Here is a 24,006-nt window from a genome sequence, read left to right on the forward strand (position 1 = left end):
GAAATAGGAAATACACCCCGGGGATCACTTCTGTGTCTCTGCTCGACAGTGGCACAGGAAAATAACTTTCTTGGCTGGCATAAGCCAGGGAACCTTGTTGGCTAGGCTTATGTAGGCCCTTGGGCCAATAGCCTAGTACCTACCTATGAACCTATAAAAAGACAACATCAGATCAGAAGTTAAATCTGAACCAAGTATTGTACTGAAGTGCACTGCCACTTGTATTTGTATATCCTTTACGTCTTTTTTTTTTCCTTAACAGGTTATATACTTTGCCTTCTGTAAAAAAAAAAAAATCTTGCAATAGAATCTATTACAATAGACGATCTTTTCTGAGCTGCAGTTCTGGAAATTTTATCCTTAGAATGGGAGCTGGACAGGTATTAGCCATTTAGGAGAATGTTCACAATGCAGTTAGAAATGCACTAATATTGACAACAATAAAAGATGAGTTGTGTGCAGTACTCTTTTCTGCAACTATAGCTTCAAGGGCAAACCAGTCAAACTGAAATCTGTGTTAGTTAAACAAAATGGTCCAACCACTGAAACTGAAGGTTGTGCAAGAAGGCTGGAAGATGCATTTGTCAAACTGGTCACCCGGACATGGAAAAACAATTCTGTATTGCATGTGCATAATGATAGCAATGATGACCTTACAGTGACAATACACAAATGTACCCTTGTCCCAAAGGACAGGAGGACTGCACTGCATCTACTAGTGTCATGGACAAACAACGGCAATAAAAACAGATGTCCAGGCAGCTGAAAGGCCAAATCAATCTACACAAATGTGACCAATCATACGTAGGCAAAGCATGAAAACATAATCAGAAGGAAACAGAATCTGTGAGACACTGAACAGAAAAAAGGCCACTAAATACATATAAAGTCACGAGGGGAAGGCAAGTTGGGAAACAGCATGCAAAGACATCCATGAAAAGGGACAATAGATGAGTAGTTAGAAATTTCTTAAATACTTGAATTATGTAAGCCATGTGAAGCAGGGGGTACACCAAAGGCAGACAGGCAGGATAGCAAGTTGACGATAGAAGATGCCACATATACACTGGTAATGTAAACTATATGCAGAGGGTCCTTGCAGTGCAGCCATGATTGTATATGACTAGATGGCTATGCTACACAACGAAAAGTATGGAAACTAACATTAAGGAAGCAAAGTTAGAGGGACCAGGTCCAACAACATACTACAGGCAAATATTCCATGTAATGGCAGTCATGCAGTTCTGTACCTTGTAGATGTCTTTGCTAAGGAGGAAAAACTTGACACACTGTTCCATCTCCTTGTAGACAGAACATAAGGGAACCTTCCATCAAGGATGTTTTCTCATGTGGCATCTGCAGATGTGTGCTCAGCCACTGTGAAAGACATCTTATCAGGATGTGCACAAGGATATCCTGTCTTCACCTGCCTGTGCCATCTCTTGACTCTATTATGCCTCTGCAGCAGTCCAAATGCAGTGTCCTGGTGGGAATGACCACATGGCTGGTAAGTACATGGCCTTTCATCCTCAACTCTGTGCCAGATCCATCTTACCCTACCCACCACACATTTTGAATCTTTTTTTTTTTTGTAGCCCCACTGGCATTCTGACTGTCATACATTTATCATGACTCCCCCAGCCCACACGTCTGGCTTACCCCCTAGAGTGCAGCCAAGTTGGGGGAGAGGGGAGCTTGAGAACAAAGGCTTCATGTTCTTTGGGTCAGACAGGGAAACTGAGTTAGTCCTGGTATGATATCATCCCTGGTAACTACTAGGATTTTTTTATTTTATTTTTTGCTAAGACTACAACAGTCCTACCCATTAGCAGTAGTGTGGTACAACTTCCACTATGCTAAGCCAAAAAAGAAGTGCTTAGCTGGAATTCAAACACTAAGCGTGCTCCCACTCCTAAGTTCATGTGCAAATGAAGTACACTTCCTGGGCCTTTTCCTAGATGGCACCCATGTGGCAGTACACAGCCAGCTACATCCATGGATGGGTCCCACCCCTTCCGAGGTGGTTCCCCTAATGCCTGCACCACTATTGAAACCTTAGTTATCTGAGTGAAATTCAGTGGTTTATCTCACTGTGTCTTGGAAATGGCTCATTTATTATACATATTTCCCTAAACAACTGACAGATGTTAGAAACTTCCTGATCAGGATGGTTTCAAATTGCACTGATGCAACAGTCCAGAGGTGATGCTTCATCATTCACATATGTTGACATTCTGTCATGTACATAATACATCAATGAAACCATGTGTAACATCATGAAAAGTGTGCAATCTATCCCCAAGTAACTGCTAGCTGTCATGTCCTGTTCTCTGCTATACACTGTCAACATCATTAATCTGCATTTCCCCTCAAAACAGTGTAAAAACTTCAAGGTGTCTTGGTGTGTGGTCATCATGTCCTCTGTGACAAAATACATACAAAAGGACTTACGTAATGGAGATGTCTGGATCCTTGGGCTGATACCTAACCCTCCACAACATAATGCTGCTGGAGTACAGACTGATACCTCAGCAGAACATACCATATAACTTGCTGTACTATACGTGATGACAGCTTTTACATACGCATCTGAAGAGCACACAATTCCACATAACACAATAACTGATAAATTAAAAGTATTAAATATTAATCCATATTTAACTTGATTCTTTGGATTCTGGTTAAACAAAAGCACACAAGTTGGGTCATGGGTGAGCTTCTTTGTCCCAGTGGGGGTTACCAGAGGTGTACGACAGGCCTCTGTACTGGGGCCATTTCTGTTTTAGACTATTCTTCAACATTAAAGTGGGAAATGGGCTTTGAATAAACAAATGCTCTGATGAATGCAAATTGTGTAATGCAATTACTTCAATAAAAGTGGATGAAAATGCATACCCAATGCATAAGTAATAACTTGACTTAATGTTAATAAATGTAGCACCTTAATATGTTGCAAAAAAGCAAAAAGAATGATAATAAAATAAAAGACCAATCATGAAAATGTCATTTCCATTAAAGATCGAGGAATAAAGGTAAACAACAGTCTACTCTCTGCTCTGTCTCTATCGGTCAAAATCAGAAACCATATTCTGTAGCCACTCTAATTCTATAGAATATGGTTTTCAAATAGAACTGGATCATACATTGCCTTAAATGTAAGGAAAAACTGGTCTCCCTATGCCTGGGAGAGACACTCACCACTAAGTCATGCCTGATCAATTTTTCAGAATCGAAAAGTGTACATCAAAAACATAAAAAGAAAATACTTTTTTGCAGTTGGACATGCCTCCATGTACCATAGATCTGCTACAGAGGGAAGTGAAAAATCACACAGGAAATGTACCCTCTGTCTCACACAATTCAAGGAAAAGCAACAAAATGAAGTCATGTAGAAAAAGATGACCTGAGAAATATGCTGCAATGAAGAGTAGCCCAACTACAAGACGTCACCTCTAAGTAAGCTTACAGCAAATCAAAAATAATGAAAATTCTTGAAGCTTTTGTGAAATGATCAAGTTGTCCATCTCTATGGTCTTTTACTAAGGAATCATAATTTTTCAGTCGACTTTATGTTTTTTTTAATCTGTAGTACCCAGTACTGTGTTTATGAATACATTAAATCTACCTGAATGACTAGACTTGTTCCTAAAGTTTGTTTTTTTATCTTTTCATTATTATTTTGTGTGGCAGAATGTTGAATGCCTTACAAAGATCAAGATAAGTGGTATGCAGTGTCAGCTGTTCATCAGGTCCTGCTGTTACCTCTTCAAAGACAAGATCTCACCTCAACAAAATCGTACTGTTCCACTGTGACACTATCCATGATTATACACAGAATTCAGCTCCATTTGATGGGTCTAAGGCCGAATGGGTCTGATGCCCCCCCCCCTTCCAGTTTGTAAACTAGTGCCTCTACAACCTGTTGCCATAGGTCAAGGTCTGTGCAAATGATAAACAGTTCAGTGTCAGCACAGTTTCACTTCTGTTCCAAAAGCAATAAATAAAATCAGAAACAGACCACATGGAAAAACACATCTGAGGGAAGCTAGTTTTATTCTAAACTATAATACTTCTAACACCACTAGGGAAAAAAAAAATACTTGGAAGTTACTGTCCTAATGAAGACTTTTTTGATTAGTTACTGTTCTTATTTGTGAATGTTTTAAACTTATTATAAAAGCTGTCTGCTGGGCTTTTCTTTTATTTATGCTACTAATGAAGGCTTCTTGCTGAGACACCAGGGATTATTTATGTGCCAACACCATTATTAAACACAATTGTTTTATTCTGTCTTCATGTTACTCTTTTAAATACTCAATGACAAGGGTGTAAAGCTTTCCTTAGATTTGGAGACAGTACTAAGGGATGGAGGGAGCAGGAAGGAGCAGTTACTGGTTTACCCCACTTTCATCCATAAAGAAATCTGCTGTGTAGCCTTAGTCTTAATGATTTATTAGAGTTTATAACATTACATTGAATTAAACAGAGTACAGCTTCATACAATGAAGGTCTTGCCAGAACTGTGAAATACTTCCATGACTGCATAACTTCAGTACTTGGAACAACACAATGGATGTAATGCACTGCTGCTTCAGAATGGCCTTTGGCACTGTGCCACACAGGGGGATGTCGAACATGGGTGCATGGGCTGGGCTCAAGAGTGCAAACAAATGCAAAATTACAATAATACATAGAAAACAGAAGGTACATATGAAAGATTGTTAAGTATTTGCAAAATGACCAAATAGAAAAGCTCTACAGTACCTGTTCAAAGATGAACTTGTATTCTATACTGTCCTTGGGAACCCTGTCTGTGTCCAGCAGGCAGTAGAGTTTGAAGCAAAGCCTCCATTGGGAATGAAGACACTTCTCATCAGACATGAGACTAGGAAAGAACAAGCAAACATATGTTATACAAATTCTGTACAGTGTGTAACCTGTGTATATGCATTATTTCATGCTACAGCATTAGGTAGCACAATGGAACTGTATATTAGTGAAATAAAAGCATGCCTGTTCATTATGAATTCAAGTGCAAATGCAGTAGTTTCAGTTTACTTTTACTCTTACTAGTTAGATAGGCACATTATGATTAGAAGTCACATTTTTGCAGGTATCCCCAGGGGAATAAGGGATGGTAGGATTCAAACACAGATCTCATTTTTTGTCTAGTTTATTCCTAAAACCACTAATTTACACCAGTTAATACTGAGTCTACCTCTTAGTCATCACCATTGTTCATGGCATAAAAAAATACCATAAAAGTTCAAATTGCAACTCAAGGTAATCTGGAGTTCAGTGCTCTACCAGCATTAGACACACAATCATGTTTGCTTTAAAGACAAGATATGAAGCAACATTCTTCTCCACAATATAAAGTATGTGGTCAAAGAAATGCAACGTGACGGCTGATAAGAGCTAATACCTAGAGCCACCTACCTTTCACCTGAACAAAGGACCAGGCTTCCACTGTAACTCAACTTGAACTTGCTTCTTCCTCCTCGTCTGTGAGATAGACATAGGTCTCTCTCCAATACCTCCCTGGTTTCTACTACCAATGTGAGAATTGGCACCTTCTGTAGAATGCCATTCCTGGTCTTCAGAATCATTTTTGTGAAAACATGCCTCTTGACGTATGTCAATCATGGAGTCGTCATCCTTGTAATTGCATATTACATATACAGAGGCACTTAAAATGTCTTAAAATTTCTAACGTCTCACCTCCCCTTTTCTCAGGAGTGTTATCTATAAATATTCATCATCTCCTTATAGGACTTCATACCATCTCCTTATTTTTTCATGCAACTATACAACATCCAGAAATACATACAGTATGTGAGATGAGCTTATGCTGTTTGAATAGAAAGATAGTATCTTCCTTCTTTTTAGTGAAGCATCTGCCAATCTACACTTTTTTTTAATTTCCACAATGACTCTTCAAATTCTGTCTGATGGGGAAGCCAACTAGAGATCTCATGAGATAATTCAGTTCCTTGTTAGAAAGTTGATATAATATTGAAGCAGTCTATCAGCTTTGACAAAACAGTTAGAAGCAACTTTAATGAATGCAATGTGTAGTTCCTCATAACCTCTAGCCACTAGAGGAGCTTTGGACACAACTTCTGCAGGTGTCAGTTTTAATCTACATACCCATCTCACTGAAACACATGCTGTTCCACTTTCTTTAACTATGTCATAGATTCTGTGTTTTACTTGCTTGGTCCCTTTTATTCATTATCATGAAAAAAGATGTCCTACACTTCAAAACATTCTCAACAGGATCTGGTTTGTCTTGGCCACAATCTCCTAACACACTACAAAGATTTTTGACCCTCATTAAAACATCTGATTCTACCATCTCAGCAGTTTCCTCTGGTGTTATGTGCCATGAACTAGATACCCTTTTTTTAATTGCTTTAGAATTCCAAATTTCTGCCAATCACTAGTTATACCACTGCAGGCTCTTCAAGATATGGCCATCATCCAGGTAGCCATTAGAGAAAGGGAGGTCCTTTAAGTCTCAGTTTCTTCTGTTTTGCACATGTTCTGTAGTAGTTGGCATTCAGTAGATGTTGTGAGGAATGTCATTTGCTTCTCTGGATGATACAACTCGCATGCTGCCCTGCTTCCCATTGTAAGCAGTTAGTATCATCATATCTCCAGTCTGCACCAACAGCATGTCCCAAGACATGTATCCAACCCTCCCCACTGAACAGAGGTAAGCAGACAATGCCTCAATATTCATTCTCTCCCCTTTCAGCTCCTTCAGTTTCTAGACTGCTAAGGAAACCCATGTCAGCTAGGTCATATCCAAGGCTTCATCCTCACTATGCCATAGAACTGGCTACTATACCAGTTCTGTACTTGCCTTTTGCCTTCTATGCAAATCCAAGGATTTCTGGTATGTGCAAATTGGTACTTGTTTCTGTCCTCATAGCTGACAGTCTGTCTTGACATCGGCTAAATACACACATGCTAACTTAGCCAGATGCTGTGTATTCTTTGCTTTTCCATTGCCACTGTGGGGCACTGCCCTCAGCGATCTCATTCACTATCACCTTCATTCAATTTCCTGAGTGTCAAGTCACACACACACACAGACACACACAGACAGACAGACAGACACACACACAGACAGACACACACACAGACAGACACACACACAGACACACACACACACACAGACACACACACACACACACACACACACACAGACACAGACACACAGACACACACACACACACACACACACACACACACACACACACACACACACACACAGACACACACACACACACACACACACACACACACACACACACCTCTAAGTCCAGCAAAGACCAATATACCATCTTGTACAATGACAACTCCAGGATTCCTTCACTCTAAGCTGTCTACATATTTGTATTACACACGGTTCCTTGTTTCATTATCCTTCATCTGTGGGCCCAAAAGGCACTGTTAATCTGAGCATTACCTCATCATACTGTACAGATAACATACCACTACAAAATTAAACTGCAATCACAGACTTAGGTACTTGGGTTGGTATCTTCCTCTTTTTTGTTGTCCAGCTGATTGCCAAAGAAGTAGCATAAAGGTCAAAAGAAGTAATCTCTCCCTTATACTCGGCACTGATCAAATTAACTATACAGTAAAAAGCTCCCTCTGGAATGTATCTTGCTAAACATATAAAACAATCAGAAAGCAGCGAATGGTTCCCAACAAAAAAATACCACAAGCCTAAAGTCCCTGAACTACCAATAGATGATGGAAGCTCCACCCCTTCATTCAGTGTCTTATAGACTATTTAGGGGAGATCTCTGTATTGCTTACAATGCCATTAGAGACTGGATTGGCTTAGAGTTCATGTATCTCCACAAGTCCAATGTCTCCACCAATACTAGAACCAGGGTCCTAAATCTTCATCAATGGATAAATAAAAACATAGTGGAGGGAAAGGTTTTTAACCCAGCACCTCCCAAACTACAGTCATGTACTTCCCCTGCATGTTAAGCAAGGTGAGTATCTTCCTTAAAACAAAACTACATAACTGAGTAGGTATCCACAAATTTACTCCAGGATTTACTGGCATGTGCCTCCTGCAGAAAGGAGGTTCTGTGTGAGGAAGGATTCTGGCAAGGTGTGAATGTTCATATTACTCAATGGCCTTGGAATATCTATGTATTTATGAATCTATAAATCTATGCAGCACATAATGCAGAAACATTAGTATCCTCTAGTGTATTTGGCTTTTCAGTTAAATGATGAAAAGATTTGGATTTTGTCTGCAAATGAACCAATATGGCTGTAAACATGCCTTTTAGGCATGGAATTATTCGCCAAAAATGCACTTTAGGGTTGTTCCCAATGAAATGTTCTGATTTGTTTTACAATTAATAAAATGTCCACAAGAATTTGATTATACCTAACATTGCTGAGATACTGGTAACTGTTGAAATATGGCAGAGTAGAACTCTAAGTCTATACTGCTATTTTTCTTGAACTTTGGACTTAAAATCAGTGCTGCAGCTTTCTAACTGCATCTAACATTCTTTATCAGGTGAAATCCCCTGAGTACGTACTGATCCCTCCCTGTAAGGCCAGCAGCAGCAGAAGGAGCCCACCCTGACGAGAACCATAATGGACGCAATGCTCAGTCCTGCTACTCATATCAGAAAACAGAAAAATTCACTGACAAGGTTAATATAATTTAATGGGTATCGCTAAACACAGAAGGCGACTCCTGGGTCTGGTGCACTGCAAGGTTTTCTATTTTTTATAAACAATTGGCAAAGTGAAAATAGTAGCCAGGTACAAGGATAAGTAAAACCCCATTTTTACAAATCCAAGCTGGTAGACTAAAGGGAATATAGAATAACTCATGGTGTGCCTAGAGTACATTTTATCCCAGTTACTTACGACTTACTCTTGTAGGTTGTGAGAAGTAGTGCTTGAACTGGTGTAGCCCCACTCCACTCGCCCTGCGCCCCACTCTGCCCCCTGTGCTGTTACATTTATAACAAGATAACCACACCCTTCAGGTTACAACCAATTAACAGTGCCTTCCACAAGACAGTACAGCCCATTACCTCCCACTACTATCTCATCTTCAATCCTAGGGTCCTACTGACACTTTAATCTACCTATACAGTCCCTACTCCCAACTACATTAGCTACTCTTTACAATGTTACATTACTCATTACTACCCCTTATGCTTATTCCGTATGTCCTCACCTATTATGAGAATCTGTATCAATCAGGATTTCACTACCCTGACTCCCAAACCTCCAGTACTATATCAACCAACACTGCAGAGCACCTAAAATATTGCCCAAAATTTAGCACCTTACCCTATCCATACTATCACCCCATTACTTCCACATGTACAAGTTCCAAATACAGACAATATCAAAAGCTAATTACTAAATTCCTGAAGCTCATAAAAGAATGTCATTATAACCTTATAACAGATGGTGATATCCACCCAAACCCAGGACCACCAACTCCTGATAGTCCCTTAACTTGCTCTACTAGCCGAAACAAAACTCTATTGCTAATTAGGACTTCCAACTCCCTCCTGACAATTCACCTAAACATTAGAAGCATAAATAATAAAGTGCATAATCTGCATGCTCTCATAGCTTTTCACTCACCTGACATACTCTGCCTAACTGAAACATGGCTAAAACCCTCCACCCATGACAATGAACTACTACCACCTGGTTACAACATACTCAGGCTAGATTGTACCTTTAGAAAAGGGGGTGGAGTAGCTATATTACTTAAAGAGACACTAAATATATCAATCCAACCCTCACCACCCCAAATTAACAATGCAGAAATTTTCTCCACTAAACTGCAAATCAATAAAAAGAAAAACATAAATATTGTCTGCCTATACATTCCCCCTGAGAATAATGTATTCACCCTAGAAAACATACTCCATTGGCTATCTAATACTCACCCCCAAGAAACCATGGAACGTGGGGATTTTAACATAGACTGGAACACCTGCTCTGGTCACTCTCCAGCCACCCATATAAACCTATCTGGGTTCACATAGGTTATATCCTCCCCCACCAGAATAGGTAAACCATCTCACAAAGAAAGCATTCTGGACTGGATAGCTATAAACAGGCCCACCCAACTGTATAAAACTGGAACCCTGCCCGATGACCTAAGCGACCACTCTCTTACCTTTATACTGAGACACAAGGTCACTAACCCCCATCAGCCTACCACAAAAACAGTAAGAAACAATAGGAATTTTATCCCTACAACATTCCAAGATGAACTTGCATCGTGCAATTGGTCTATATTAAAATATTTACCCCTAGATGAAGCGGTTTCTCTCTTTAATCACAAATTTCTAACTATTCTTAATTCTCACACCCCTGCTCGCTCCATTCGATCCAAAACAAAAACAGCACCATGGCTATCCAAAGATACTAAAGTCAAACTGAAAGATAAAAACAAGGTGTGGGCCCTATGGCGTACTACAAAAGCTCCCCCAGATCAAATCAGGTATCTGTAACTAAGGAATATGACCAAACAGTCCATCATACTTGATAAAAAGAACTACTATTATCACTTGCAACAGAAAAATCAAGCTAACCCTCAAAAATGTTGGTCAGGCCTAAACAAACTGCTGCATACAGGACATACCTCCACTCCAACCCCTGCAAACTGTACTGATAAACAACCTGATGATGTAGCAAATACCTTTAATAGCTTCTTTACTGATACCATCCAGTCCCTCGCTAACCAGCTACCCCCAAGCCACTGCAGCTCTAATAACACCACTCCCAGCAGGCAACCTTCCTTTAGCTTTCAACCAGTTGCTACAGCATATATTCGAAATCTAATCAAAAAACTAAAATCAACCACCCTAGCTGCTGATTTTCTGCCTGCTGAACATCTGCAAAAAGCCACAGATGCAATAACATATCCCATTTCCATACTAATCAACTGAACCATAGCAGAAGCTTCTATCCCCACAATCTGGAAAATTGCCCATGTCATACCACTCCAAAAAGATGGCAGCTCTACCGAACTGTCTAATTTCCGCCCCATAGCCATTTTGTCACCTCTAGCTAAAATCATGAAAAAATGCATTCATAATCAACTGCTACAATACCCAACACAAAACAACCTCCTAGCCATCTCCCAGCACGGGTTCAGGCCACATCATAGTACCACCACAGCCTTCTCTGATGTCATAAACAACAATCGCAGCAGTAATAAAATATCCTCTGCTCTATTCTTAGACCTCTCCAAAGCTTTTGATATGGTGGCTCACCAACTACTATTTATTTATTTATTTGCAGTTGGTTTACCAGGATAGTCCATTGGGCCAAAAAGAACCTGTTTTCAATGGAGTCCTGGGGAGAAAAGCTCCAGACAATGTAGGTTACAGTAGGTATTATGCATATTTAAACATTGTTAAAGTCACAGTAGGCAAAAATCAAATGCTAAGCAAAACAGTTACAATAAATTTAAGTTTTAAAAGTAAAAAAGAAAACTGATGACAGATTATCTCAAATTATACATTAATTAAAATTCTACTAGAGTTATTTAATAAAGAGAGTTCAACATATGAGAGTGCAGAGTATTCTTATGTATTCATTAGTGATGAACAGTGAAATGGGAAATTATGGATAATGAGAGAGAGAAGTCAAGAACGTCAGCAGGAGTCCAGGAGATGGGTATTTAAGTAGGGTGGGAGCAAGAGCATTCCCACTGATAAAGTAGAAGTGAATGAAGAGATTTTTTGAACATAAGATGGTTAGAGGTAGTACGGATAGATGAAGGTAGAGAGTTCCAGAGATGAGCTAACCCATGTGAGAGAAGGTACTTGCCAGGTGGACGGGTTGGTTTGTACACTTCAAGCAGATTTTGGTTGCTGAACCTTAATATTCTACCAGGTTTGTGCATTTTAAGCACAGAAGAGAGCGAGGGACAGAGGGAGGGGTTGAAAATAAGTTTGTGAGCAAGGGATAGTTGTGTATAGGAGAGCTGATGGGGTAGTTCTAGCCATTTTAGTTGTTGGAGAGAGGAGCAATGGTGGGAGTAAGTCTTTGGTTGGTAGCAAACTTGGCTATTTTATTGTAGCATGAGGTGAGTTGTTTTTTCAGGGAGATTTGTAGATTAGTTAGTAGTGGAGCTCCATATAGAAGGGAGGGAATAAGAAAGGAAGTAGAGAGAGTGATTTTAGTGGTGGTTGTTAGGTAGTTTTTTTGTCTATAGAGCATCCCTAGCTTTTGATGTGTTTTTTTAATATTGAGTTGTATATGAGAGTTGAATTTTAGTTGGTTGTCAATTTGGACTCCAAGTAGTTTGGTCTCTGTCACTAGTTCCAGGGGAGTGTAATTTTCACTAGTAATTGAGAATGAGTTTGTATTGAGAGAGTTGTGTTTAGAAGGGGTGAATATCATTAATTTAGTTTTAGTGGGGTTGAGTGCTAAATGATTTGCTTTCATCCATAGTTCAGTGGTAGAGAAAGCATCTTGAGTTAGTTTTATGAGAGTGGGGATGGTGGAGGCCTTGCAGATAATGGTTGAATCATCTGCATATTGGATGATATTGGAGAGAGGGATGGCTTTGTGGAAATCATTTATAAATATGTTAAAAAGGAGGGGACCTAGTATGGAACCTTGGGGGACGCCTGTTGGGGTGTTAAGGAATGAAGAGGTAGCCTTTTTCCATTTCACTGCTTGATGTCTATTAGATAGATAGCTAGAGAACCAGTTCAAAGTAGAGGGGGAGAGGTTGAGTTTGGAGAGTTTGGTTAGAAGCAGTCTATGTGATATAGTATCAAAGGCTTTAGAGAGGTCAAGTAGAAGGGTAGAGACAATTTGTCCAGAGTCTCGGGCACTATTTACAGTTTCTAGAAAGGAGAGGAGGGCTGTCACAGTGCTGTGATTTGGTCTAAATCCGTGCTGTGTGGGAGAAAGTAGGTTGTTATTTAGGAGATGTGGTAGGAGTTGAAGGTGGATGCATTTTTCCAAGAGTTTAGAGATGGGAGATAGGATAGCAATGGGGCGGAAGTTGGAAACAAGGTTGTTACTACCGCCTTTATGCAAAGGTATGATGAAGGCCTTTTTCCAGATTTGGGGAACCATATCTTCTTGAAGTGAGCGGTTGATTAATATGCTAATAGGGTAGGCAATTCCTTCGGCTGCTAAGCTTAGAAAGTTAGAGGGTATGTCATCGGGAGCATTGGTGCCTGGTTTTAGTTTCTTAAGGAGTTTTAGTATGGTGGATGTGGGTATAGGTTTTAGTGAGAATGGAGGGGGGACTGGAGAGGGGGTGTTAGGGGATGAAGATAAAGTGGAGGGAGAGAGAGTAGGAGAGCAGGTGTATATTGTAGGGAGAGGGGAAGGTGTAGATGGAGTGAGAGTAGGAGAGGAGGAGTGTGGAAGAGAGTTAGTAGATATGAGTGTCATTGGTAGTAGTGTTGTGTTGAGTGTGGTTGGGGTAAGATGGAGGTGAGTTGGAGTGTGAGTTGTAGGAGAAAGAGGAGGTTAATTTAGAAATAGATTCGATGAAAAATGTATTGAATTGAGTGGCTAAGTCTGTATCAGTGGCATTAGGGTCAGGGGTTGGGGTGACTATTTTACTGGGGTGAAGTAGAGTGAAGATGCCTTTCCAGAATTTCTGAGGATCTGATTTGTTGTTGTTTTGAAGTGTGAAGAAGTAATTTTGTCTATCAGAGATGATAAGTTTTTTTACCTTGTTTCTAAGAGTTCGATAGTCATTGTGAATGAGGGGGGTTTTATTTTTCTGATATTTAGCCCAGAGTTTGTCTCTTTTCCGCATAGTAGCTAGTGTATTTTTGGTGAGCCATTGGTACACCAGGGGGAACCCAGGTCTGGGTTAGAATGAAGGGGGAAGGGAGCAAGCCTGTGAAACTCACAGAGGGGTAAGAAGAGGATAGAAGACAAAGGGGGTTTGGCTGCTGGCTTTCCTGGCAGAGAGCAGACAAAGCACCTATCAGGGCAAACAAACTAATAGTTCAAGGTCTGGTAGCAGTATCACCTACTTTCTTTAAGTCAGGGAGAAGCTTTGTGGAGGCAGCAAGGTTTGATGGAGTTGCTAGAGCAATTGGCTGGGAGTGTAGAATATTTCCTTTGGAGTAGGTGTCCACCAGGCCACACACACAAGGGGTTAGCCAGGAAGAAAGAATTTCTTTAAGTCAGGGAGAAGCTTTGTGGAGGCAGCAAGGTTTGATGGAGTTGCTAGAGCAATTGGCTGGGAGTGTAGAATATTTCCTTTGGAGTAGGTGTCCACCAGGCCACACACACAAGGGGTTAGCCAGGAAGAAAGAATTTCTTTAAGTCAGGGAGAAGCTTTGTGGAGGCAGCAAGGTTTGATGGAGTTGCTAGAGCAATTGGCTGGGAGTGTAGAATATTTCCTTTGGAGTAGGTGTCCACCAGGCCACACACACAAGGGGTTAGCCAGGAAGAAAGAATGAAAGGTGTAGGCGCTCAGCCAGGGGCGCACAGCAGCAAAACTAATTTACACACTAAAGACTATGGACTTCACTCAAGCTCTGCAATGGTTCCAATCCTATTTGAACGGCAGACAACAGGCCGTCATATGGCAAAATAAAATTTCTAACCTCCTACCCAACACCCTGGGGGTTCCCCAGGGCTCTATACTTGGACCTCTCCTATTTTCAACATTTATCAATAACCTCTATACAGTCATCCCAGATGCAAAATGCATCCAATATGCAGATGACTCCACCCTTATCTGCTCTGCTACCTCCCAGTCTGATCTACAAAGACTGTCCCAAACCACCTTCAATACAGTCGAAAATTGGCTAACAAATCGTCACCTGATCCTAAACCAAAATAAAACTAAACTAAATTACTGCTGTTTTCTCCTAATCGAAGATCCACCATACCATCCTTCTCCATAAAATCTAAGAATGGTACCATAATCTTCCCAGATACCTACACAAAGTTACTAGGCGTTACCATAGAGAACAATCTCAAATTTGACATACATGTTAATCAGACTGTTAAAACCTAACCCCACCCGCTAAAATAGCCATTGCACGCTCTCATCTTCTTTCATCTCTCCTCTATGCTTCCCCTTTATTCACAAACTTAGGCAAAACAGAACTGAATAAACTGTCTAGCTGTTATAATCACATTGCTCGATTCGCCACTGGCATGCCGTACAAGACACATCACTGTAAAAACCTGAACCACCCAGGATGGTTAGAACTGCCATGCCTATTTCAGTATAACCAACTATTAGTGGCACATTAGGCCGAGACGTCATGGTCTGGGCCAAGGCAAGGGAGGCAGTAAGAGTGGAAATCCTTATGAGGTATTTGTTTACCACAAGACAAACAATTATTTACTTTTTCAGTAATTTCTGACATCGGCTGAGGCAAGAAAAGGTCCCCAACGGGGTACTTAGCTTTTTTTTATGACTTCGGTTTCAAAGAATACAGGAGCTGACCGACCGGCACTTGCGAACTGCTTCTGCTTCGGGCACCGCGCGGCAAGAAAGACTGAAGAAGATGGCGTCGGCTGATGCTTATATACTCCAGCCGCTCCGACGTCGGAGAGAAATGCGACATCAGCCGACGTCGGACCCAGACTTTGGAATCCGGCCGACTGAGGGCTGCCTGAGGCAGGACAACCCATACGTTATGACTGCAGTTGCATTCTTGAAGGACATTCAACTATTAGTGGCACATAAAGTACTCAACCAGCCTGACAGTACACCTGCACTTAAAAAACTTATCAAACCCTGCAGTAACCCAAGACCACTTTGCTTCTCTAACAGGCTACTAGTGCAAACTGTCAAAACCAAAAATTCAGCTGGTGACTCTCTGTTTGCCAACCATGTCAGCAAAATCTGGAACACACTCCCTGCCAACATCACCCTAGAACCTACCCTTAGTCAATTCAAAAAAAGTCTTAAATTTTATTTTAAATCACGCTGGCTATGTCCTTGTTCCAAACCAGACTAATCCTATCACCATGTTTGTGTACTAACTCTTTCAGAAATTAATAGAATTGTGTTTTATAAGCCTTAAACCTTGTGTAAAATAAATAATTTGTGTGATTTTTTCATGAAGTCCCAGTTGGACCTGTAAACTCTTCTTTACCTAGATTTATGTTATAAAATTGTGTTTACTGTGGAGCTTTTCTCCCCAGGCCTCCACTGAAAATGGACATGTATCCAGTTGGACTATCCCGGTCAACAAATGTAAAATAAATAAAATAAATATGTTATGATAAGTCCACCACTTCAAGTGCTGTAAGCAGCAGTGTTCTCCTTTGGATTCTGAGACCCATCTCTTAATAACTTCCTCGTTGAATTCACTTCCATTTACACGGCCTTTGGTGTCACCCATCAACACTTACCTCACTAGTGAATAAATTCTATTTTTTAGAAAAAATTAGAACAAATAATGAGGATTACTATAAAGTCAGGTGCCTCATACAATGCAAAGGGTAAAATGATAAATTACGAGGAGATACCAGACATTTGGCTCTAATGGAAGTCCTTGGTGACACTTTCATTGTGCCTTGTACTCAATAGTAGTCACAGACTGCTTTAGCTTAGGTCTGTTGAATTTTGTAAATGTTTTATAATTGTACACTATTTTCACCAAAAACAGATACACATTTGAGATTTGTAGTGCGGAAGATACCCAGTAACTTTTGCAGTTTGTCATGTTCTCAGCAAAGGCATGTCCAAATTGCCAATGAGGTTTTACCACTACTCTTTGACTCTCTTTTCTCATGCTTTCTGTGAATAAGAGTCTCATATTCAACTGCACTGTTTTACTTTTTTTTTTTTAAATCGGAGAATTTATGTAGTAATGTCCTGGAATTAACTTATGCTTAACTGGATGTTTAAAGAAGTCTGCTTTGTCATTTTTTTATGTCTAGTACATATCTAACAGAATGACCATTTTTTTTTTGTGGAATTCATGCTCTCCTTGGAGTGTACAATTCCTTTAACCTGAACACTCTACAGCTACTTCATTGTTCTGCAATTTCCTTTACTTGTGATTACAGTTCAGTGTGAATATTTTTTTTTCCTTTGTCTGAATGTGCTTTGGTAAACAGCACACACAGACCTCCTACCAAAGTGGGGCTGGAACAATGTCAAGGTTCTCTGCAGTATTTATTGTGAAAGTGTACTGCACCTATTTTCTAGACAAAAAGAAAACACCATCATATTCATCTGAATCCCTCTTGCTGATACTATTGCCACTGTTTCTCACCACAACATGCTTTAGATTAGATTTTATACAAAGTTAAATGCAAACATGCAGTCAGAACTACTAGACGTTCACACAAGCACTGTTCAGCAACTTAAAAGCCAGTACTGTATCAGGAAGTGTCATGTCAAACTTCTGCAAATTATTACATCTTAGATTAAACTCAGAAATACACAGTCCCTACTTAAAAGTAGAAACAATGTAAACACCTCAAAGACGACATCTCTCTTCCCATGGGAACACTTAAGTATTTCAGTCAGTTCATCCACATCTGTGTGCTGGCTGAACTCCGCTGCAGGAACTTCCAAAATTGTGTCCCTAGATTGGCTTGAAAATGAATGAGTAACCGCCAGAGCTTTCTTTACCAATTCAGTAACACATCTACAATTTACCAGCTCCATTTCCCTAGCTTTCATGCAGCCTTATCCCATTAAAGTTTTGACACTCTACAATCAGAAACTAGCCTCTGCTATACCAACGTATGAAATAAATGTACAATGCGAAACCATTTTTGATAACAGATGCTTTGTTTTAAGACTTTCTCTGTAAGCTACAGACTTCATTGACAGAAGTACTCCAAATTGCAGTCTCTGGAAACACATTTTCTCCCTCTTGCAAATTAGTTTCTACCTCTCACGCACCTCAGAATCATCTGACAAAAACATACATTTCTATATGCATGTAATAAAAGGGAAGGAATTAAAAAGCAGACAAAAAAGTACTTTATTGTTAAAATAACTTGTCCCAAAAGTAACAAAAAAACACCATTTGAAAATCTTACATTCCCTTGTACTTCTCTCTCAGAATGCTTTTTATCAACATTTGACTTCTGTTTAGCAGAAGATGAGCAGGGATGGGGGGAAGAGGGAGAAAGGAGACACACATTTCCTGTGCATTAAATTAATCTTTAAATTTCTAGCTTTCCTCACTAATATGTTCTTCATAGACTTAAACAGATCTCACAGTGTCTGAAGTTTGCTTTTCCACCAGACAAGATAATGATTTTCATCCTAAATGTTTTAAGGGGAATCTGATGCCTGCTGATATTTTTAGCTGGGAGGTTTACGAGTGCCCAGACAAAACAACAGTGCACTTACGATGCTAAAATTAATAAAAAAGTCAAAAAATAAACAATGTTACTTATCACTGCCAAGAACTAAAGGCACTGTGAGAAAGACTAAAAAAACAGAGAAATATTATGAAGTGATGTCTATCTTCACATGACAAAAAAAAGTACCATTAGTGAGAAAGTTGCTTTCTCTAACCTCCAGGCTCCATCTAAAGACCATATCTTAAAACTGCTTAGTCTTGTATTCACATATGTATCCCGCATCAGAAAATACAATACCAAGGAACTGATGTCCACCTTTTGGCTGATATCCCAGTCCGAAACACAGTTCTTGCAGTAATAAGCCTAGTATGCAGTAGACTGGGACATAAGAATAATGTCAAATAAATAATTACAACAATCCATCACATAACAGCTGTAATAAAAAATAATGCTTCTGACTTCTGTGTGCGTGTTAAGAGAGTGAAAATCAAAAGACTCACAATTTAAAATTATGTTTAAGTTCCAAATGAAGGCTTCATTTCCTGTGTAAATGTTAACGGTTATGTATGTGATGGGCAATTAGTCAAAGACTGACAAAGGGGGGAAATTACCTTAGCTTACGACAGAGCAGAGATTGCTAGCATTTTGTATTTGCCAGATATCCCTTTTTTTTCCCCACACTGCCTACCAGCCAACAATCTTCCCTCCTGGCCATTTGGCCCATGCACTCCCCTTTTACTGTGGGTGACAGTCAACTAAGAGGATCTATCACCAAGTCAACCATCAGACATTACATTGCTTTAGTCATACACCCACTGATTATGCCAAATATCTTGCTCTAGGGTTCGAAGAGAAATGGGTGTGGGTAAAGTCAAGTAATTTAGCTTCCACAACTGATGTAACCCATCCAGATTGCACTGCTCCTATAGAAGCCACCTCTCTTTTGTGCACCCTGGTCTTCATCAGGGACTCTATCAAGGGACTGTGCATCCAAAAATGTGTCCCTGCAACTCCCCAAAAGAAAGTTAAACCAACAACAACATGACGCTGTCCCCTTATCTGTACCAGTTGCAGCAGGTGCCCTAGCTGATACCTGAGCTTGGGTTGCCTGGGTCACAGTTAGGACTTTATCCCGCTATATCAATACTACTGGCAGCCTTGTACTTACCATTTATCTGCTGTAAGATCGAACACATTTATTCCCAGGGTTTTAGCCTGTCAGAGGATCACTCTGTAAAAAAAACTGTTAACATACACATTCACTGTTCCTCTGACAAATGTAATTAGCTTATTGTGGCACCTTTTCAGTCAGAGACCATACTTTTTCTTCAACTGCCACAACACTCTCAATAGCACTGTTCTGTGCATGTAAGTCAGTTCTACCTTACAGCTTTCTGTGGATGTTACTTTAAGCCAGTATTTCTCAAATTATGAGAAAAACCTCCCTGGGGAAGTCCAGACCTGTTACAGGGTAAGTTAAAGCACGTCTGAAAATACTGTATACTTAAAGTCTTAGTTATTTGAAAGTGATTTTAGATGAGATTATTATGAATGCATAAGTATAACAAGTCAGTGAACCTATGTACCCGAATGCACCCCTATCCTGGTTATTTCAAAGTTTTGTGTGCAAGTGTTTTATGTGCATGCATGTGTGTACATAAATAAGCATGCTGGGATGTCTGCTTCTGTTGCTGTTTGTTTATCTTTTGTTTTTTCCCGGTAAGGGGTCGCCACAGCAGAACTCTGGTCCGCTAATGATTGGCAGTAGATTTTTATGAAATGCCTAGGTGCCAGCTCGACGCCCAACCTCAACGAAGGCACGCCCATTTACGCACGCATGTCTTTTGAACGCTACCCAACCGTGGGGAGGACATGCAGACTCCACACAGAAGGCACTCCCAAGCCCAGCTGAGAATCGAACGGGAGAACCTCTTGTTGTGAGGTAACAACTCTGATGTCTGCTTCTGTACAATGCAAAATATGCATTTTTGTAGGGGGAGACTGAAAGAACCTTTCTAATACAGAAAGCTCAGTAATGTTTTTGTTGTTTGAGAAAGGCTCACCATGATGGAATTCAAAACACAATGCCCTTTCCAATATCCCCATAGATTTTTTTTATAGTAATTATCCTTCCTATGAACTATTTTCTTTGTACAGGCATGCAGCAATCCCCTCCTTTATCTGGTGTCATACCAGTTTCATTTACCCTCTTCCTTGAGTTTAACTAGATGTTCTAGTGAATGGAAGCCTTCCTCAGACACAAGACTTAACAACTGCAAAGCTGGTTACAGATATAGAATTAAAATAAATAAATTCAACAGGACATTTACTTTTCAAACCTGGTGAGGATGTCAGCAATGATAGTTTCCTTTCCCACAGCTCGTTCCCAGAGGCTGCTCTGCTCATACAAAGCAAAGATATTATGGCTATGTTCCAAGCCAAGGTCCTGAATTATCTTCTGCACAACCTGAAAAAATGTAAACAGGTCATCCATCAGTGATTTAAGACTTACAGCCCAAATCACATATTAACATTTACAAGAAAGAAAAGGCAAATAGAGAGCTGACAAGACCGATTCGTTACTAACAGTTTGAAGAGTCCTTATAACCGAAGTGAGTAACTTGGAACAATTTAACCACGTATTAAAAATGAAGGACAATGCTATTATCCTAAGTCATGAGTGACATGCCCCTAGAAGCATACACACTGAGCCCCTGGTAAGTAAATACCCTTAAGTCTACAGAGCACCAAACAAGTTAATACCACTTTAAAAGGTTAACCTCATTCCAGGCTTATTTTTTCTCTCTTTACTACCATAAACTGGGCCTACAGTACCTTTTAATTGTTTTTGTTTTTCTGCCAGAAATTGTGGAAACCCTACTAATATAGTTACTACTGAAGCTCACATTCTTTCTTGAAGGAATATAACAAAGAAGAAATCACAACCTTTCTGTAGTTTTTAGTGCCTACAATTTCTTGTCATGATAGCATGCCTTGCTGAGGTTAGTAAAGTTCTACAGAGTGTATGTGCAGCTGTGGCAGAACACTTTCACGGAGTCAGTGTTGGAGGAATCTTACTACAGGAGATGCATCCATCCAGGATGCTGAATGATCAAGATTCAATCTTGTGTGGATATATGCATGGTCTGTGGTAAGTGCTACCAGTCCTAGCCCTGCCAACAGCAGTCATACCATACCCCTCTGTGATGCCTGACTACATGCCTGATATAGTACTAAAAAGTCTAAAGCACGGTGCCGTATCAAACATCCCTGTCCCCATTTGATAGGGATTAATTCTAGTTTTCTAATAAAAAAACAGACTTTCTATCACAGATTGCCTAACACACTAAAAATGATGATGTCAGAACCAGTTTTCACCATCAGTAATAGTTCCCTCCTTCAGTGCACCACTTACTATTTTTTTTACTCTTCTCCTCTCTTCCCCCAAATAACCCCAAGTCATCGCACACCACCAATTTTCTTTTCTCTAGGAGTGAGTACTTGGATATGAGATCCAAGAGGCATTTTCTCTCATGGTGCAGGCCAGTTTAAAAAATCTATGCTACAGCCACTAATTTCTCTTTCAGCCAGTGTAAAAACAATGTTTAAAGCATTTGTATGGCACTGTGGATATATGATGGCATTGTCTGCTGCCAGCTGTTGCAAGGCAGCCATCCTTTGCTTGTAGATGTCAGAGAGTGTAAAACGCATGTTCACCTCCTGCAATAGAAGAGCTAGCCAATGGGTATGGAAACCCTTTGCCTGCTCCAAAGCTGGTCCTCCATTTCTTAATTAACTCTCTCTGTACCATAAGAAACCTGTACTTCACTGTTCTGCCAGTATGTTGGTTTCTTCTTGCTGTAAATACAGTAATCTACAACCCCCTCCCAACCTCTTAGGTAGTCACCATTCTTATCCACCTCAATGGTGAGTAGCAGAGTCCCCTCCCATCACGCCTTTCAGTCTCTCAGAACAAGAATTCTGGACAAAGCCAAAAATAATGGTATACAAAAGGCCCAAAATCAGCAGCAGATTTTAAATATTTATTTTTTAAACTTAAGAAAGTTGATAGAATACCATTTTTTGCATTAACATGCATTTTCTGAAGAGTATGAAATCTTAAACTCAAATGTGTGTCATCATTTAATGAATGCAACCCTTGCTTTGGTAGAAAAACAGACTTTATGAAGAACACCAAAAATATAAATAAAAAGTCTGAACAGTTTAGAGGCATGAAGCCTTCCATTACTTTGTATATCAACTTCTCTATCTTGACTACCCCACACAAAACAACTATAAAGTGTTTACTTTCAACCTCTAGCTTGTGCATCCATTAAACATGGAAGCAGAAGCAGTTACTTCTCAAAGAAACAGAAAATAAAAACTCCAAAGACTACCAAACTACTGCTGATTTCAAAAATTACACAAATTACATACAGTCTGCAGTGACACTCGTATGACACATCAGCAGAAAGAAAGAAAGAGATGCCGATTAAAAAAGAGGTTCACAGAGATCATGACTAAACTGCACATGGAGCAAGGCCATGCAGCACGACTGTAAGGTCCTACTAACAGTCTGCAATTCATAAACACTTATAGAACAACATGCAATAGTGATTTGTAGCATTAATGTAGCATTCATATTTTTGGTCTGTTCCTCATAAAATTTCTGTTTGGAGCTTTTCTCTCTGGCCCTCCACTGAAAATGGGCTTCTACTCAATCAAACTTTCCTGGTAATCAAATGTCAATAAATAAATAAATAAATAAATAAATAAATAATGCTATGGCAACTCAGTGTGGTCAATGCACCCCAACGAAGGAGCTATGCATACAAAGTAATGTATCACAAGTCTGTACTTACTTTACACAAACTACAAACTTGTACTACAAACAGTCCACAAACTGTGCTGTTGTAGCAAGACACTGGACTGCATGTGCCCAAGAGAAGTGATATGGATGGTGAACTACACAAGGACTTCCCCTTAGGGTATAAGAATATAACTGTAGCTAATGGTGCCACATGTATTGACAGGATGCAATGAATATAGAATTACAGTGCACAAGAGAGCACGGACTTCCTAACTGATCAGAAAACACTCAGCCAGTAAAGGGTAGACAAACTAACTGTGCTGCGGGGACCTGACTCCTAGACACAGCATGATGGCATCAGTCAATAAGATTCCTAGGTTTCTGCAACTACCTGCATTCTGACCTACAGAAGCACTTTAGTGGCTTCAACATTCTCCAGAATAATGGACATGTCCTTTATATGCATGTTGTAATACGTGGGAGAGTATGCAACATTGCTAGGTATGCCATTCCATTGTGGAAGCATTCTATTAAGTTGGCACAAGACAATTCCTTACAAAGCATCAGATGGGCCTCAAGGGAAGGGATTATATGGCACTGTAAAGCTATATGACTCTCCAAGGACATCTGCAATTTTCATGTAAAACCTTAGAACCAATAAACAAAAGCTAACCTCTTTAAAGGATAGAGACGCACTTAGGAGTCTATTCTACAAAGGAAATGTAACACAAGCAAGAACAGTTGTTTTAATAGGCAGAGTGGTGCTGTCAAAGGCCCAAACCTGTCATCAGATTCTAAATGTATTTGTAACATTCTGAAAAGAAAGATCACAGATTACACAAGTGCGCTTCACAAATGACAACAAGAGTTACATGTGGAGAAATATT

General features: G+C 39.9%; 1 protein-coding gene across 1 annotated transcript in view; it reads right to left on the bottom strand.

Moving 5' to 3' along the window:
* The window catches only part of PLEKHH3 (pleckstrin homology, MyTH4 and FERM domain containing H3), a 777,695-nt gene that overhangs the window by 71,380 nt on the left and 682,309 nt on the right, over positions 1-24,006 (bottom strand). The window contains exons 9-10 of the mRNA XM_044054707.1: positions 20,640-20,776; positions 4,765-4,885 (exon numbers count right to left, since the gene is read on the bottom strand). Of these exons, the coding sequence (XP_043910642.1) occupies positions 4,765-4,885; positions 20,640-20,776 (258 nt within the window). The remainder of the gene's footprint in view (positions 1-4,764; positions 4,886-20,639; positions 20,777-24,006) is intronic.

Source organism: Protopterus annectens, chromosome 13.part0 (assembly GCF_019279795.1).
Source record: "Protopterus annectens isolate FY-2018-M chromosome 13.part0, PAN1.0, whole genome shotgun sequence".
Classification (NCBI taxonomy): Eukaryota; Metazoa; Chordata; order Ceratodontiformes; family Protopteridae; genus Protopterus; species Protopterus annectens.